The sequence below is a fragment of the Excalfactoria chinensis genome, chromosome 3 (assembly GCF_039878825.1).
Source record: "Excalfactoria chinensis isolate bCotChi1 chromosome 3, bCotChi1.hap2, whole genome shotgun sequence".
Lineage (NCBI taxonomy): Eukaryota > Metazoa > Chordata > Aves > Galliformes > Phasianidae > Excalfactoria > Excalfactoria chinensis.
This window is the reverse complement of record NC_092827.1, coordinates 99061432-99079605: the sequence shown is the minus strand read 5'-3', so window position 1 is coordinate 99079605 and position 18174 is coordinate 99061432. Positions and strand designations below refer to the sequence as shown.

Below are 18174 nucleotides of genomic sequence, written 5' to 3'. Positions count from 1 at the left end.
TGTGCAGGTGCCTCTGTAAGTATTGTGTACTCAGCAACAGTGGAGGGATGGCACGTCTGAATATGAAAGCAATTAGAGATCTGTATTCCTAAGGTGTTTTTTTTACTTGCAGCTTTCGTCTTGCTAGCAAACGAACCGTGCATGTGCACTTTTCACTGTAAAACAACTTTTGTTCTGTAAGCAGAGTACGTTGCACCTCAGACTTGCTTTTAGTGAAGCTTTAGGAGTTGCCAGCTGAGTGCTCTTTATAATACTGCCTCTGAGCATCAGCAGTGTGAATAACAACTTGAAACAGACTTTGGAAAACAAACACACGTGAACACATGTGAATCATCCTTCCCACTGTTCTGTGTTGGGGAATGTCATGGTTTTGAAGCGTTACATTCAGTGGTATGTATGAAGGTATCAGTGAGTGACCAGCTAGATGTACAGCTGCTCTACTGAAACGGAGCTGCACAGTAACTGTGTGCTGTTCTGTGGAAGCGTGTAGTTGTTGCACCTCAAGTTGTTCATCACGTTTCTGGATTCAGGATAAGAAGCAGGTCTGGTTGGCTCTGGAATCTTAATGCTAAGATATAGGAGTCGTTTGAAAATACTGTAAATTATTTGCAAGGTGAAAGGAATTCAAAATGGATTATGAGACAGACAAAAGCAATGTTGCGCTTTAAAACAGAATGATTTGATGTTTTTAGCAAACTGCCAGCAAAGCCTTTCAAGAAAATCACTTAGCAGGTATTATTTCTGCCAGTTAGTCCTTCTGTAAGGCGTAAGTGATAAGCTGATGGGATGCTTGGCTGCTTGAAAGTAAATGCAGAGCCTTACATCAGCTGGGGAGCAGAGCACAAAAAAGGCAAACTTGAGCATGAGGTTAGAGGAGTGCTGGCTGCAGCCAGAGCTCAAGGGAGCTCAGACCACTGCAATGAGTCACAGGCAAGCTCTGCTTCAAGTGATGTAAACAGAGCTTGATCCTCCTTATTTTGCTCGGGTTATGGTATCACCCTGTTTACACTACTGTGGACTTGGACCTCCTTGGATTGCCCAGTGTTTTCTTCTGTATCCTGAGCTTGAGTGTTGTAAAATGCTGCCTACTGCTGCCACCATCAGTCCTTCTAGTTCAAATACCTTTGCTGTACCTGCATTATCCTGAGCCTTGCAGCTGCAGGATGTTTGTGTGAGCATTAGGTTGCCTGGAAGGAGATGTTAGAGAAGGAAAGAAATGTTTGCTTACTTACTGATTGATTCTTCAGCCTCTGATAACTTCTGTCAGTTCTTGGTGATGGCTGTCTGAAGTTATAGGAAGTCAGCCTTCTGCTGAATGGTGAAGGAAAAGCAGTCTGGTAAGAAGGAAAACAGGCAGGTGATGATTGTTGTGTGTGTTTATAGAGGAAATCTGAACAAAAAATTAGGGGACAGTATTGGAATTTGCTCTTATACATAAACATTGGGGTTTTCTCTTAAAAGCCAAGGAAACAAAATCCTTAAGTAGCCCAGCAGGAGAGAACTGTCATAACTGGTGACTGAACTGAAGGGAGAAAGGATGGGCAAAAACTCTTCACGTTTGAAAGAAGTCGTACTGTGAATGAATGTATCCCTTTGTTTAATTTATTGCTGAATGATTTTATATTGAAAGCCGTTTTACGAAACCAAAATGTCACTGGAATATGAGTGTGTGCTTTTTAATTCCAGCTGTTTAAAAAGGTACCCGATATCTTTCCTTCTTAGCTGTAGCAGTGTGGAGCTGGCTTGTATGTGTGGTTGTGAGCTCAACTTAGAGCACACTCAGGACTCACTGCAGGTTTCATTTTCAGTCTTTGCTTATATACTTGTGAGGACTGTGGAGTGTTTTGATTTTCTCCATTGGGATTTTGTGAAATTACAGAAGTGTGAAGCATTTGAGGTTGCTTAAGAAGCAAGTCTTCCAGTTTTAGTCAGCGCTGTCCTTTCCCATAATGATCGGAAGTGAGATTTCACTGGTCTGCTAAGAGAGGGTCGGTGCGTTATAGGCATCATAGGTAATACCTTCTGTTTGCTCTTTAATATTGATATGTCAGTCCAATGGAAACACAATGCTGCTCCTAAGAAAATTTGGGCTCTGTTTTTTTTTGTTTTCAATTTCTAAATACCTGGCACTCATAAGAGCTGCCTGCCTTAGAATGAGATTAAGTACCTGCAATCCTTCAGAATGCTCTGTCAGCACGTGGCATTCAGTGAGTCACAGGGCTGACTGACTGTGCTATGGCCGCGGCAGGGAGGAAAAAAGGTAAGGTTTGATTAAAATGAGACAGTTGTATTTGTCTTCAGAGATTGACATTATCTTCATAACCCTCCATGAAAACAATAAGTAGTTGTAATGCTATAAGAGGGATACTGGTCGGAGAGCAGTTTAACTGCCAGAGGAGTTACTGGGAAGCCTTACTGAGAATAGGTGTTTTGTTTTTTTTCCTTTCAGTTGATGCTGATGAGATTAAACGGCTAGGAAAGAGATTTAAGAAGCTTGATTTGGACAACTCTGGTTCTTTGAGTGTGGAAGAGTTCATGTCTTTACCTGAACTGCAACAGAACCCGTTGGTTCAGCGAGTAATAGATATATTTGACACAGATGGCAATGGAGAAGTGGACTTCAAAGGTAAGATGCAATGCGTTGTGAAAAGCAGCGGCATTTTATCAGAATGGCTGGAACCTTGGAACTAGATGCACATTCAGTTGAAAAAGGGTGGGTGAAAACAACTTATTAATTAGAATAATAAAATAATTCCAGTAGGAATTAATACCTTGACTGTGAGTACAACTATGCTACTCAGCAAGGTTCTATAGCACATCAGGGCAGCCCTAGCTCAAAATGCTGAACAGAACAGTGTCTCTAGTAACAGTGCTTTCCAGGTTGTACTGCTTAATGAGTACCCATTCAGCGTCTCTTGAGTGCACTCATTCAGACTTGCAGTTGTGATGCTAGCTGGAGTGTATTCTTGGGTTGAGGAAACAAGGAAAAAGTGGGCTAGATGGTAAGTGGTGTGTCCATGTGTCTGTGCGCATGGTGTACTTGTTGTCAGCCTGCTCTGAGATCTTCTCAAGTATTTTGAGAGCAGTTCTCTGAATTGCGAGAGGTCCACGTTTTTCTGTTGACATCTCCTTCATGGGAGTTGTCTTTTCAATGGTTTCAGATGGACGCTGCCTGTGAAAAACAAATGTTTTCACTTTAAGTCAAAGAATGTTTCTTAAGTATTTCTTTAAATAGATTAGCGGGTCAGAAGTCCTCATTTCTACTTTGCAAACAGTCTTTGACTCTCAGAAGTGGCAACATCTAACATCCGTTCGAGCTATTACGGATCTCTCTTACAGTTCATCACTAGAAAAGATTGTTCATATGTTCTTTTTGCTTTCATTTGGAGAATGTTAATAAATCTCCTTTTTATTAACAGAGCTGACTTCTAAAATGTTAATGAATGTGGAAAAAGCTGCTAAAGCCAAAGAGCTGGACTTTACAAACCCACTCAGACTTCTGTAGGGAGAATTATAGTGTAACTGAAACAACGACTTCTTGTGGCATTTTCCTTTGTATCCATTCCCAAGTGCTGTGTGTTACTGACCAAAATCACCTTGTGAAAGGGAGGCAGTAAGGAAAGATCATGCTATGCTGTGTGTGATGGCGAGCTGTGATTAACAGAACTATCAAGAGCTGCTTCTCTTGGGTGGGAGCAGGAAGTTGTCAATATCAGTTCTGTGTAACGAAGTTTTCTGTGGTTTATTTAAAAATACACTGCTTTTTAGACATGATTTTCTGCACTGTATTTTAGAATTCATAGAAGGAGTGTCCCAGTTCAGCGTCAAAGGAGATAAGGAACAGAAATTGAGGTGTAAGTATTTTGACTTCTTTTTTTTTCCTAAACAAAACTTGACTCCTCCAAAATATCCTCTTGTTTGGTAACACTGAGAAAACAGGAAGGCTGGATCCTTCTTCAAAGTGGTAAACCACTGCGGTGGTTGCGGAGTTCTTGGTCACTACTTCATTAGTGTGAAGCATTTGGCAGTGCTCTATTCCACAGGGAGGGCTCAGGAGGTTGAGTTTCCCATATAAAAAAAAAAAGAAGTGACAAAACCATTTAAGGACTCACAAACCTGTTAGCAGTGTGCTGTATTTTAGGGGAGCTTAAAAGTACAAAGGGTTTCTGGTAGTTTGGTAGAACAGCACTAAGTTCATCTCGTTTGAGAGCTGCATCTCAGGAAGTCGTGACCCAACCTTTGGTGTGAGGAGGGAATGGGTTCAACTCATGGATGCAGCCTGCAGAAATAGACACAATATGAGTTTAGGAAATAAATTTGCTATATTGAAATGCTGAAAACAAATGCAATCTTACATGAAATAGTTGGCAGCAAAAGAACCAGGTGAGGTTTTGATTCATCAGTTTTAAGTTTGGCCTCCCTTGCAAATGGGGTACATGACTGGGTATGTTAATTGGAGCAGTGAAGATTTTCCAGTTTAGTGTTGATAGAGTCCAACTACTAAAACAGTCTTCACCAACACTTCTGCACTACTCCCTTCCAAACCCTCCAGTCATCCTATTCACTGCATTGTTTTTGGCGTTCTGTGTTTCTCAATATGAAACTGAAAAGCTCACACTCGGTTAAAACAAAAGTATTTTTTTCTCGGTGATGATGCAGCCTTTTGTTCTGCTACTGCAAAACACATGAATGTTTATTGCTCTCCTCCGACCTCATGGGTTGCTGAGAGTCTTTTTCTTGTCTGATTTACTTCCGCAGTTGCTTTTCGCATCTACGATATGGACAAGGATGGTTATATCTCCAATGGGGAGCTCTTCCAGGTGCTGAAGATGATGGTGGGGAACAATCTCAAAGACACTCAGTTACAGCAAATTGTAGATAAAACCATAATTAATGCAGATAAGGATGGTGATGGAAGAATATCCTTTGAAGAATTCTGTGCTGTAAGTAACCTCTCAGGAAAACTCAGTTCAGTATGATGGACTGAACACAGGACCAGACCTTAACGCTTTTGAATACAGAGATACGTGCTAGCTTGGTATGAGGATGAATGTTGGATTCCAGTCTTCATGCTGGTTAAGAAAAAAGCAGCTTTAAAATAACTTGCAATGTACTGGCTTTTCACAGGAGGTTGGATTTCTCTGTTTTCAGTGATAAAAGGGTGTTGTTCTCACAGTCTCTAGCTGCTTTACAGAATAGACTCAGTGAAAAATAAGAACAGTGGGCAAGCATACTCAGTCTGCTGAGTGAACAAATGCTTCAGATTACCTGGAAACTGTAAGAACAGAGTTTTATGGCAGGTCTCTCTTTAAAACACACTTCTCAGAAGTGGTAGCTGGAGCTTTGTTCCGCAGGGGTTAACTTCAGGTTAATCTCCCTGTCTCTAAAGTAGGTGTCTGCTCCAAATCACTCCTTAGAAAGGTTTATCTTTCTGCAGGAAGAGAGCCTGGGGAGATTATCACCCTCTGCAGAAGACAGGGATTGTACAAAGGCCAGGATAGTGGGATTTGAGTCACTTATGGGGAGAGTAACCCCAGAGCGCTGCTCTTTGAAGGACAAGCAGTTGAAAGGCACATCCTGAGATTTGGTGAATGCTGCTTTGCTACGGCTCCTAACTTCCCCTTACAAAGATGCACAGCTTTAAATGGTGTTTTAGAAGACGGCATTTCAGCCAACATGTGGAAACACAACAATGAGTCAGACCAGAAGATGAGGAGGAGGGAAGCCAAAGAGGTGTAACCTACACTGTTCTGCCGGGCCCCGATGGTGTGATTGATGGTGTGATTGGTGCCCGTGTAATGACTTTGGGTAACACAAACACACTGCACTTGGGGAACGTGAATTAGATTGGAGAGAGGTTGCAGAAGTATAGCGACTGTAAGAGGCACAGATATGTCTTCTGAATGCAGCACGCACTTTCTGTCTCGCTAACTTTCCCTTCTGACTTGCTTACAAGTGCTTGTTTTTCTCCCAGGTTGTAGGAGGCCTAGATATCCACAAAAAGATGGTGGTAGATGTGTGACTCTGTAGGGCACCACCCAACACTTTTGCTTTCTTCTCCATCTCTGAAGATCTGCTCAAGACGTCCAGCAATGCTCTCTGTGTATTTAAATGGAAGTATTTTTCTCTGTGAAGCCACATTTTCCAACATGAGCCTCATGAAGCCAACTAAGTGTTATTGAACTTTGATTCTCTCAATAACTCAGTGTAGCACTTTAAAGTCTGAAGGACAGCAAAGATGGAAAGAGCATATCAGTGTGGTGGAGAAAGGGAAGGGGTTGGCTTTTTAATTTATTTTTCTTCATCTTTTATAACAAGGAAATATCTATCTATATATATATATGTGTGTGTGTATTTATATATAGATATATATGTAGCTTTCTATATGTAGTAGCTAGGTGGGCTTTAATTTAATATACTTGATTCAGAAACGAAAACTAGAGTACAAAGTGCCAAGCAGAATATTAACAGTTCAATATATGGGTATACATCCTTACTTTTATTTCACACAGTTTTATATATATAGTAGAAGAATGTAAAATTGTAACTGGGTGTTAGGTCAACTCTTCTCCTTTTCCTGTGACTGTTGAGATGTTTCTATATATTGACTGGCTGACAAAGCATCGCTTCTTATTAATTTACCTTAATGACATGTTTTGTAACACAGGAGACTAAGTTTATTTATACCTGCTAATATATTACCAGGGACTGTGTCTCTTTGCTAAATAACTTAGTACAGTTCTATTTCGTATAGTTTAATGCTACTGCCAAGAACCAGCCCTCGTGTGCACATAGTAACTGCAGAATGCTTCGATGGCCACTAGATTTTTGTCACCTAGCAACTAGGGGTGGTCACAGCTGTCCCAAAGTTAATGCTCATCTGCTGTTTTGGATTCATTTTAGATACGGCTGCTCCAGGTGTTAGACACATTCACGACCTTCTCTCGTGCTCACCTTAATGAAATTAGGATCTGTGTAGCCGCAGGATCCCCATCTACTTATTTTATACAGTACGTAGATTATAAAGCATTCTCGCCATTTAAATTCTCTTGTTTCAGCTGTGATAGTTTCCCCCTCTGCATTTAAAGAATATTACAGGTAGCATAAATAACTGGTAATATTTTATATATATATATATATATGTATGTATATAGGATTCATACGGGGGAAAATCTTGTTAACCTACGCCACAGAGGAGGAAAACTTCACACTATCTAAATTGATACCTCTTGCGGTTCTCCAGTCCTTTGCCTGGAGAATGTTTTCTTTTCTAGATTTGTCCATATCATGATTTGTACCGGATGGGAACTTGATATATTTGTGTGATATAAAAGTAGCGAGCCACGTTTTACAAACTTTCTATCATCCCTTCCCTTTTCTGCAATGGTACTTATTGGCTGGAAGAAAAACAAAAAACCATTTGCTAGATTTTTTAGGACAGTACATCTTTCCTGTATGGTCGTTTTTCTATTGAAAAGAATTGTTTTATAATCAGCATTGGAAAGCGCAGGTTGTCTGAATCTACTTCTATCGAGCACCTGTCTGCCATAGCTGTTCCTTCAACTGAGTGCTGCACATCCATGGGCTCTGTCTGTGAGAGAAATCCAGGTGCTTGGTGTCCTTGCATGACATGAAGTTTTGCATGTAGATCGATTGGAAACGTTCCTCTTGTTTACATAATTTGCGTAATTTAAACGAATCATGTTGCCAAACTTTGGTCAATGTTAATGTTCAAAACAAAAATCTCCACTACCGTGTAACTTTCTTCCTCTGGATCAGTACGTGGCTTATATAATCCCAGCCAGTGGTTGTATCTGTTCCAGTGTCAACTGCCATGTGCTCTGCTTCGAGGGGGAACTGGTCTTTTGTGAATTATTTTTTTTGTACATAAGTATTTGTTACAAACATTTTAGCAAATGCTTTTGATTTCTCTTACCGGCTTGTGCATATCTTGGCTGTTGTTAGAGAAGTTATTTAGTGCTACCGTTATTTCCTTCGGTGGGGGGGAGCGGGGAGGGGGGGCAATAAGGGGTGGATGGGAAGGGGAGGGATGAGGTTTTCTTTTTGTTTTTTTTAGTTCGTGTGGGGAAAAAAAAAAAAGGATTTCTGTTGAATGTTTAGTTTTTCCTCTGCATGCTCCATCATATGTTGTGGGAACTATAAGAACCTTCATACTCTACGAATACAAAATAAAAGATTTGAACCTTGCTTTGGGTGCTGCACTACTTAAGGGACGCGCTCAAGGCAAATCGGAGACCTGTGCTGGCGCAGGAACTCCTCCCTGTTGGTGAACGCCCTGCGCAGACACAGCCCAGGAGCTGTTTGCTGTTGCTTTTCATGTAGCCTGTTGATTCCTGCTCCCTAAAGGCAGCCCATGGAGACGTGTGGGCTTCCTGCTTTGGGCTCCTTCTGCAGCCCCGTGCTCGGGTCAGTATCAGCACACACTGCTTTAGGAGAAAGATTAAGTCACTTTCCTACATCCACGCCTCGCTTTCCCCTCTAGAGCTCACTCAGGTAACTGACATACCCAGTAGCGCTGTGTAAGTGCACTGCTTTCCTCTGCACAGCTGACTTCACAGGTAACTAAAGGGAACTCAAGACAGCTCTGCACATCTGGAATCTCTTTGTAATTGGAGGCTTGAATGATTTTGGCTGTAAAAAAGTTACCAGGCTATGCATTATCCAGCTGTGAAGTGCTGCACAGTTAACTTAAAGCACTGAGAGAAACGCTCCCTCTATTTGCTGATGTTCTTTACTTTGCTTTGATTCACAGACCTGAAACTTGAGTTGTTTTTGCATGAGACCTGGTAACGAGTTTAGGTGCTGAAGGGCAGGAATAAGGTGCCCGCGCTTTGTGGTCTGTCCCTCCTGTCTGACGCCGTCTCTTCCTGTGATGCACTGCTGCAGTAGCAGAGACTCCTCCAGCAGCCTGCTCTTCTGCTTGGCACTGCAACCAGCGCTTCCTTTTTACACCACGATGCCGACTGGTCTGTGGCTGTGAACACTTAACGCTGCTGACCGCTTTCAGCTCCAGCCTTACAGGCTTTCTCAAGTCCCGTGAATGGTCTTGTAGTACTTGGATAATCAGTCAACTCTCAATCTCATTTAGGCTTGAGAATAAAGCAAAATCAGGCACCCATATACTTCAGTATTTCATCATTTTTACAATAGCTTTTAATGGCTGTACAGAGGTTGTGTTCAAATCAGACAGTATGCCTGGAGGACAGCAGACTGCACAAACAGTCCCATCTTTCTTCTGTGCTTCCCAGTCCAGCAGAAGGCCAAGTGCTTCCACAGCCACTGTGACTGCACAGCTTGTGCCCACAGTACACACACTCCCCAGCCACGGTCCTTGGTAAAGCAGCATCGCTGCACCTCAGAATCTTTCAGCTGCTCTGCTGGCCACAGCCCGAATATTGCCATAAACTTTGGATGGCGGACTTCCTGCAAGAGAAAGTATCTGTTAGTACGTGTATGAACAGACGTGCTGTTCTGCTCTCGTGTTTAAATCTGTGTCAGCATGGGCAGTTTGACCGTGGGTGAGACAGATGCTCGAAGCTTCATCTTGTTGTGAGAGCTGAGTCGGTCCCACTCACAGCACACGTAACAGCAGCAAGTGTCTGACTGCTGCTAAATGCTCCTGACAGCACCTTCAAACAGGCCCTGCTCCCTGATGCCAACTGAGCCCCTGGGGGAATGCAGCAGCTGCACCCCAGGCTGAAAGTCTGCCTGCTGTCCCAGGGGAGAGCTGTGGAGCCACAAAGCAAGGGCTGAGCTGAGGGAGGGGAAGCAAACTGAGAAGCAGAGCTCCCTGCCATCCCCACCCTTTATTCTCAGGCACAACCCCCAACAAGCCACCTGCTCCAAACACAGGCGCAGGCAGACCAGGGAGCAAAGTGAGACCACAGAAGGCACCCTTCAGAACAATCTGTTCTCCTGTAATAGAGAAGGTCGGGCAATGGGACTCACCTAAAATGAGATTGCAAATTGCCGTTCGTGCCATTTTAATGTTCTGAAAAGATCCTAAAATATGAATTTTCCTGTAAAAAGGAGTCAAAGCAATAATAGTTAATGTAAGAAATGCAGCGATGAAGACAACTGATGTCAGTACTCACGAGTCAGCAAGAACAATCCGCGTTCTCGTTACGTTTTCTATAGTGAATTTGGTTTTTCCACCTTTCCCTGCTATTCTCCCTATTGCTCTTGACAGATGATCTCCTTTCAAAGGTTTGACTGCAACGAGAACAAAGTACTCAATCAATGACGCAGCGGAGCGCATCCTCCGTGACACTTCCTCTATTCAAACAAAGGGAAAAGCATGCAATCAACACGTGTTGGAACACATCGATCTTAGATGCTGCTCTCCTTGTGTCCACCTCCAGGTTCTCCCCACAGACTGTTATGCCACGTATTGGCATCGGGGTTTTCCTTATCCCCGAGGTGAAGTAACACACGTGGAGAAGATAAAAGAGCACAGATGTGCTCAGGCAATGCATGCGGCTGCTTGAATAGCGCAGCAGAAACTACTCACCGTCCGTAACTTCAAACGACTCTAGGAAGAGGTCGTCCAATCTGATGAGAGCCAGAGCGTCCTACAACAGTCAGAGAGCCACCATCAGTCCGAGCCCTGCAGCACCGTCACACACACTTTCAAGTTCTTCTTTACGCGCCCAAACAAGATCACATCAGTAACACATCTCCATCTGACGCATCAAACATCGGTCTTAATTCCAAACATTACAGAAAACCACCGTGCAGGGTCCCGTTTCTTAATGTAATTTCCAGAATGCTTGAAGGATTTGAGCAATACCACAACGCGGCCACTTGGAGACTCACCTCCACCTGAAAGCCGAGTATGAACGCTTTCACAAAGTCAGCTGCTTTGGTCAGAGCACTGAGGTCCTTTGTCTCAGCACAGGTCTGCAGAAGGAGAAGTTACGTTTCTATATTATCAGGCAAATGGAATCGGGACTTGGAAGATCTGTGAGATAAAGGCCAGCCGTATAAAAGAAAGCCAAAGCCACATTCATGTAATGCCACCTCCGCATTGCGTTCTGCTGAAAGAGCAGACAAGTGGTGCATGTTGTGCTTCACACAGGCTGCACAGAGAGCTGCGGGTGCCCCATCCCTGGAGGTGCCCAAGGCCAGACTGGGTAACCTGGGCAGCCTGAGCTGGTGGGGGGCAGCCAGCCCGCGGCAGAGGTGTACAATTAGGGTCTGAGATCCCTTCCAACCCAAACCATTCTGTGCTTCATTCCATAACGACCCTCAACCAGAACCGTTACAGCCTTCGCTTGGGGGAAGAGGATGAAAAATTGGGGGGGGGAAAAGGGCTGAGAAGAGCCTTTCTTGTGGAAGAGGAACCTCAGCCCTGAACCATGTGATAGTACAGGGAAGAAGCAGATGATACGGGCACCTCAGGAGGGCAAAGGGTTCTAAGGCCGGCATCCCGGAGCTGCTTTAGCAGGCGATTACCAAACACGGCTTCAATAAAACGCAAGGGATAAAAGAAAGGCAGGTCAGGACACCCGGCGCAGCGCCCACCTTGATCTCCACGTTCCTCGTCTTTAAGTTAAACCTGATCTGGAGCTGCAGGTGTTCCACGACGGGCGTGAATATCTTCATCCAGTTCTCCTTCAGCGGGGTGTACCTGTTGGCCGGCACCGCCACCTTCCTCAGCTCCCCGTTCCCCACCTGCGGGCAGAGCGGCGCTGAGCGGCGGATACGGGCGGATACGGGCGGATACGGGCAGACCCTGCGGACCCTGCAGCCCAGCCCGGCCCCGCGCTCACCCCCAGGGCCGCGGCGGGCAGCGGCGGGAAGGCGGGCCTCTTGCTGGGCTGCGGCCCCGCCGCCTCCGCCGCCTCCATCGGCTCCGCAGCCGCCGCTCTGCGCTTCCTCCTGCCGCGCCGGGAAGCCACGCTGGTGAATCCGCTCTCGCTCCCTCCCGCCGTTTCTGTCTCCATGGCGACGTGCGGCCGGACCGCGGCTCCCACTCCCCGCTCGCCCCGCGTGGCCCTCCAGCCGGAAGAGCCCGCCGCTCCTCCTTCCGGCCCGCCCTCCCTTCCGCTTCCGGCTCGTGATGTCGGCGGCGGGGTTGGAGCGGCCGCAGCTGGTGGTTCACGCGCAGCAGCCGCTGAGCTACACCGTGTTCGACTGCAAGTGGGTGCCGCGCAGCGCCCGCCTGCTCTGCCTCGGCAGCGCCCCGCGAGGCACCGGCCTCATCCAGCTCTACGAGCTGCGCGCCGGGCGGCTGCTGCTGCTCAGCGAGGTGAGCGGGGCCGGGCGGCGGTGCGGGGAGGAGCCGCGTAGGCGGAACGAAGCGCCGCTTTGCGGGGCGCCCACCGCGTCCTTTCTGCCCGCAGATCGAGAAGGACAAGCCCTTCAAATGCGCCACCTTCGGGGCCGCCGCCCTGCAGCAGCGCAACGTGGCCGTGGGGGACTTCGCGGGACGCCTCGGCATCTGGTGAGCGCCGCGGGCTGCTGCGGCATCACCTCATTGGGCTGCCCTGCCGAGCGTGAAGGCAGCGCCGCGCTGTGTGCTCTGTGTCACACAGGAACCTGGAAGCGCCCGAAAGCCCCGTGTACTCCGTGAAGGGTCACAAGGAGATCGTTAACTGCATAGATGGGGTCGGAGGCCTCGGAATTGGGGAAGGTGCCCCAGAAATCGTGACGGGCAGCCGGGATGGTGAGTGGGTGAGCGCCGGGCTACTGGGAACGCGGCCTGTGGGCACCGAGATGGAGGGCGGCCCTTTGGGATGGGCTGCTCTGCTTCCTTTGGGAGCTGCAGAGCAGCAGAAGGTGCCATTGCGGCTGAGGAACAGAAAGCAGAACAAATACAAAACAGCAGCTAGAGACCTTACCCCTTCCACGTGGGTTTCTGTTTGTTATTATGTTTCGTTTTTGCATCTACATTGAGGTAGGGAGGGATCAGGCTGCCTTTCCCTGGGAAAACCAGAGTGGTGCATCAGTGCATCCGTAACGCTGGCGGCTCTGCTCTCCTCCTTAGGAACTGTGAAGGTGTGGGACCCTCGGCAGAAGGAAACTCCCGTTGCTAACATGGAACCGGCGCAGGGAGAGAGCAAGAGGGACTGCTGGACCGTGGCTTTTGGTAACCAGAGAACAGAGATAACAGCCCCCCTAACGGGACTGCGATTTGACAGTAATCGAACTGCTGAAGGCAGGGTTTGTTGTTCAGCGTTATCACATCTGTGTCTTTTCATGGTGTTTTAAAGGCTGCCCATCACATTCTGTGGTAGTTGGCTCAGGCATCGTTTTCTTACCATCTTTGGTCAGTCTCTTCACAGACAAGCTTTGTTCCGAGGCATTTTTACAGCCCTAGCGTGGGAATTGAACGTCTCTATGTCGAGGGATGTAAAAGCAAAGAAACCACTTTGCCCTGGAGGGGTCTCAGTGTGGTTGTGCATGGAGAGCCAGTAGCTGCTGATGTGTAGTTCCAGCTATCAAGCATTAAGACATCCATGCAAGAGACAATCCTCAGAGCTAATTAAGGCAGCAGAGATGCTTAACTTGTGCTCAGCACTTTCTCTTTGACGAGAGCAAGCCGCTTGCATTGTACACAAGCAGGTGTTTCTGGATTAGCTCTGTTTTGGCTTCCAAAGCCAGGCATGAGTTTTACAAACCACTAATGTGTGCGTGGGTTTCAATAACAAGATTGATAGTAGGGAGATGGTATTCCTTGGCTAACTACAGAGCTCGTTGCTGTTGAGATCTTTGTCTTCTGTTTTGACACACGGAGAGAAAAGTGGCCTCGTACTTCCTTAGGTTTGCCTTTGAGTTAGGGATGCTTGAGCCCAGGCCGTGTCCATCCCAAACTCTGTGCTCTCAGCTCATTAAATCCTACTATAGTGATGCTTTGCTGGCATAAATCTAAGTTGAAATCGCTGACTTAAGAGGTCTCAAATTTACAACCTCAGAGGGTTTTCTGTATTGCGATTAATTCTGTCTCTGTGTCCAGGCAATGCTTACAATCAAGAGGAACGTGTCGTTTGTGCTGGTTACGACAACGGGGACATCAAGTTGTTTGACTTAAAAGCCATGTCACTGCGATGGGAGACCAACATTAAGAATGGGGTAAGGTGGAAGCATGGCTTCGTTCTAGCTTCAGTGCGAGTCTGTTTACAGGCAGTCGTGTTATTGCTGAGTTGGTGATGCTGTTGTAAGAATAACCAGTGATTAGATACGTGTCTGCAAATCACACTCACAAATACATGTTGGTAGCAGTGGCTGAACGTATCGGTTTCTCTATTTCCAGGTTTGCAGCGTGGAGTTTGACAGGAAAGATGTGAACATGAACAAGCTGGTGGCCACGTCACTGGAGGGAAAGTTCCATGTTTTCGATATGAGGACTCAGCACCCGACTAAAGGTTTTGCTTCTGTTTCAGAGAAGGTATGGGGAGGTGGATCATTTCTTTAGCAACACGTATTACAGAAGTTTGTCTCTTAAGTTGCTGGAAGCACTGCGGGTTTAAAATTGTCTTTGGTAGGCAATGGGATCCCAGGTCACTGAGTGAGCTGTGTGACAGCGTGGCCCTGGAGCAAGCAGGGCTCCCATGCATCCCAGTGCCAGCACTTCCCAAGGCTTCCTCTCTTTCACAGTCAATTATTTGGGCTCCTCTGGTCTTTGGCTCCTGTTGCAGCTCTGTACACTCAGCTGTGCCCCTAGATCACGTATATTGCAGGTGGTATCAAATTGTGATGAGGACGCAGGTTCCAACCTTAAATATATCCAGAAATAAAAGGAGTCCTCTGAACCCTTTATGGGCCTGATGTGGGCCTTGGAAATAATTATTTTTCAGAACCAAACATTTCTGATTTGCAGTGTTGTGAGTAAGTGAAGACATACGGAGAGAGATTTACTGGCCGAGATTCCATTTAATATCTTTATATTAGTTTTCCACATCACCAGGCAAAGCAGGGAAGGCGTTGGTTTAATCAGGTAGCACAAAAGTACTTACTGGATTAGGGTTTGAAGTCATAACACTGTGAACGTGGAAGTTCTTCTCTTTCACCAATTGCATTTAAAGGTTTCCTTTCAGACCTTTGTAGACAGATGTGCTCCAGGTCAGGTCATGATTTCTGTGGCCTGGCTGAGATTTAAATTGGTACCTCAGAATGGATGTTCCAGTGTCCAGTACACCAGCCATAGAAGCATAGAATGGATTGGGTTGGAAGGGACCTTAAAGTTCCAGCGCTCCTGCAGTGGGGTTGGGTCTCTTCATACAGGTAACCGCAGTTTAAGATTCTCTTTCCTTTCTTGGGAAGCTCAGCTGTCAATGACTTTTTGTACAATGCTGATTGTTTCCTAGGCACACAAATCCACCATATGGCAGGTTCGGCACCTCCCACAGAACAGGGATGTGTTCATGACGAGCGGAGGAGCTGGGAGCCTTCATCTCTGGAAATAGTAAGTGATCACCTTCTGGTCTATGACACGGGAATAAGAAACCAAAACAACTGTTTATGGTTGAAAGAATCATTGTAAAAATGGTGCGTGGGGACTCGCTTCCAAGCTCAGAACATCTAGTTAGAATTACTGCTGCAAGCGCAGTGAAAAGGGATTTTGGTGTCTGTACTCAATCTGGAATCCCGAATCAGTTCCTAAAAGAAAGGGGCTGCAACAGCACAGGTGAAATTAGCTCTTGTCACTCTTCTAAACAAAGTCAAGATCTAGTTATATTCTCAGTCAATACTGAGTAGAAGAAAATAGATTTCTTCCATTTCTCATCTGGGAGCAATTACATTACGTTGAAAGCCTGGACTTCCAATGATTCTTTACATGTTCTCATGCCACATAGCAAAATAATTTAGTCCTCCTGAATGCAGTGAAGTAGATGCACCAAGTTGCAGGGGGGCAGCTGAGGTGGAATCGTCTTGCCTGTGGCAAAAGCATTGCTGTTGAAAAATAAAAGGCTATAGGAGAGAAATAACAGCACTCAAAGCTTTCTGCCTCGTTGTTTTGCTATGAAATACTTACCATGTACGCATTGTGGCTCCACCTGGATGTGACGGCTCGCTATTTTGGAGACATTTGTCTTCTCTTGAGAACAGGGGAGACCTTTCTGTGTGCTCTTTTGAGAGCAGCATGAGATTGCTGTTAGTCTCAGCAGATTCTAAGCGCACGTCTCCCTTTTCTTTCTGCCAGCGAGTACCCGGCTCAGCGCTCAAAGAAGGACTCGGAAGGAGCTGAGATGGGGGTGGCAGGTTCTGTCAGCCTCTTGCAGAACGTCACTCTGTCAACGCAGCCCATTTCCAGCCTGGATTGGAGCCCTGACAAAAAGGGGCTGTGTGTTTGTGGTGCCTTTGACCAAACTGTGAGGGTGCTGATAGTTACCAAGCTTAACAAAGTGTGACAGGACAGCTAGGATTTCTGATGAGAAAGCAATGCAGGTTGATGTCTGTACATACGGGAGGGAGGGCCCTCTTGGTTTTAATTTAATTTCTCCCTTTTTAGAACTGGATTAAAGAAATAGAACCCAGATCTTTCTATTGAAAGTTGAGATACGTGCACTTAAGAGTTGTTTGATTGTGCTGCGATGACTTGAAAAAGCTTCCAAGGCGTAAAAGTTTTACCTTCTGGAAATGTGAATTTACATTAAAGTAAAACGTGCCTTTCCATGAACACAACCTGTAGCTTAAATCACAGGACTTGTTTGCGTTCAGTTTAACCACGGTGCAGATCCATTCGTGCTTGTGGAATTGTCTGGCTGTTTTCTATGTAGTGATGTCCATATGCGTTCATGCAGTGGAAACTACTACACGCTCCCCCCATAGAAACTCTGTGTTTACTGGATACGTGAGTTAGAATGTTGGTTAAGGTGACTGAGTTCTTTATTACACTATAGGAGCTACGTTGAGTACTAAATATCCAGGTTTAATGGTGTAAAGTTTTTGTTGTAGATGGAATCCAAATTAAACTCTTGCACATGCAGTTTTATTCTTTTAGCTTGGTTTTGTAATAAGCTTTTTTAATGTTCTGTTGATTTTTTTTGCATCTCTTTTTAACTTTATATCCCACAAATAAAATTGTTTGGGGTGTTGTTTCAATATGAGTGAAGTATCTTATTGGGACACTTTGACACTCAGGGAGGGAATGTGCTCCCAAGAACAGCGTGTAGTCCTTAAAGTTCATCGTTTTGCATCAGAAGTCACTACAGCTAACTCCCCCTTTTACAAACTGGTTCTGATGCTTTGTCAACCTCAGAAAGATTCAGTATTTCTTCAGAGCCAGCTGTGGCAGAGTAGCTTTGTTGCTGTTCTCTGTGGTTCCTCTTGCCTACCCGGTGCTTCTTCTCTGAACAGAGTATGTTTCTGCCAGCTGTTTTTCACATGCGTGTCCACTTAGTGCTCTCTGTGTATATACTGAGGTTCATAATTTCAGCAGGCTTCGATAGTTTCACTGATCACATTCAGTGTCTGGCTATTAGCCTACAGCCGACTTGTTTGTATAGATTCAAGTCTCAGTTAAAAGGATTTGACCATTTCTGAAACCAGACTGTGGTGAGAAAATGTCAGCTTTGCCCATGCTAACAACAAGAAAGCTCCATTTGTGTGTCCATTTGTCATGTGCTGGGGGGAGGCAAGTCTTAACGGTCTGAATGTGCTGACGGATACAAACTGGATCAGCTAAGTCACAAATATTAAAGACAAATGAGACCCAGATTTGCCTGCGCTGTGTCAGTCAGCTGCTTTGGGGCTGTGGGGGAGGAGGGTTGGACTGAGAGACTTCACGTTTTTCTTCTGGTCTAAGAAGGTTTGAGCTAAACACAAGCGAGGCAAAATTGTCCCTATTAACTCCCAGGTACGTTAATCGATTAAGCCAGCTGAGGAAAAATGCACCTCTGGGCAGAAAAGGCTCACAGGCTGTTAGACCTTGTGGAACAGAGAAATCATTAATGCCTGTGTAGCAATTAGGTGTTGGCAGGAAAATCGCAATAGACCATAAACCCATCTGTGGAAGTCTGCTTTTAATAGACTGATGCTCAGCTCTGGGCTGTCTTCAGATTCAGAGCCCCTTGTATCCTGCATTTGCCAAGAGCCAGTGGAGATGAAAGCACAATGACTGAGAGTAGTAAACCAGGAGGTATCTGAAACAGGAACAAAGGTTTCCTTCTAGTAAATGAGCTCTTAATTTTGATGAGTAGCATCTGTCCC

At 45.6% G+C, this 18174-nt stretch overlaps 3 protein-coding genes across 3 annotated transcripts in view; 2 read left to right on the top strand and 1 right to left on the bottom strand.

Annotated features, from left to right (window-relative positions):
* PPP3R1 (protein phosphatase 3 regulatory subunit B, alpha) overlaps positions 1-8208 on the top strand; it is a 32048-nt gene extending 23840 nt beyond the window's left edge. Inside the window, exons 3-6 of the mRNA XM_072330917.1 lie at positions 2450-2626; positions 3795-3854; positions 4759-4943; positions 5975-8208. Coding sequence (XP_072187018.1) covers positions 2450-2626; positions 3795-3854; positions 4759-4943; positions 5975-6022 — 470 coding nt within the window. The 3' untranslated portion in view covers positions 6023-8208. The remainder of the gene's footprint in view (positions 1-2449; positions 2627-3794; positions 3855-4758; positions 4944-5974) is intronic.
* Positions 8209-8737: 529 nt separating this feature from the next.
* PNO1 (partner of NOB1 homolog) lies at positions 8738-12058 on the bottom strand. The gene is made up of 7 exons (XM_072330916.1): positions 11793-12058; positions 11545-11694; positions 10837-10920; positions 10532-10592; positions 10116-10233; positions 9970-10040; positions 8738-9444 (listed from the first exon to the last, which is right to left on the bottom strand). The coding sequence occupies exons 1-7, from the start codon at positions 11964-11966 to the stop codon at positions 9377-9379; spliced, it is 726 nt and encodes a 241-aa protein (XP_072187017.1). The 5' UTR covers positions 11967-12058; the 3' UTR covers positions 8738-9376.
* Positions 12047-17065, top strand: DNAAF10 (dynein axonemal assembly factor 10). Its single transcript, XM_072330915.1, has 8 exons — positions 12047-12271; positions 12366-12466; positions 12558-12688; positions 13010-13111; positions 13979-14094; positions 14276-14410; positions 15330-15427; positions 16166-17065. Exons 1-8 carry the CDS (start codon positions 12083-12085, stop codon positions 16371-16373), a joined length of 1080 nt encoding a protein of 359 aa, XP_072187016.1. The 5' UTR covers positions 12047-12082; the 3' UTR covers positions 16374-17065.
* Positions 17066-18174: the final 1109 nt, after the last annotated feature.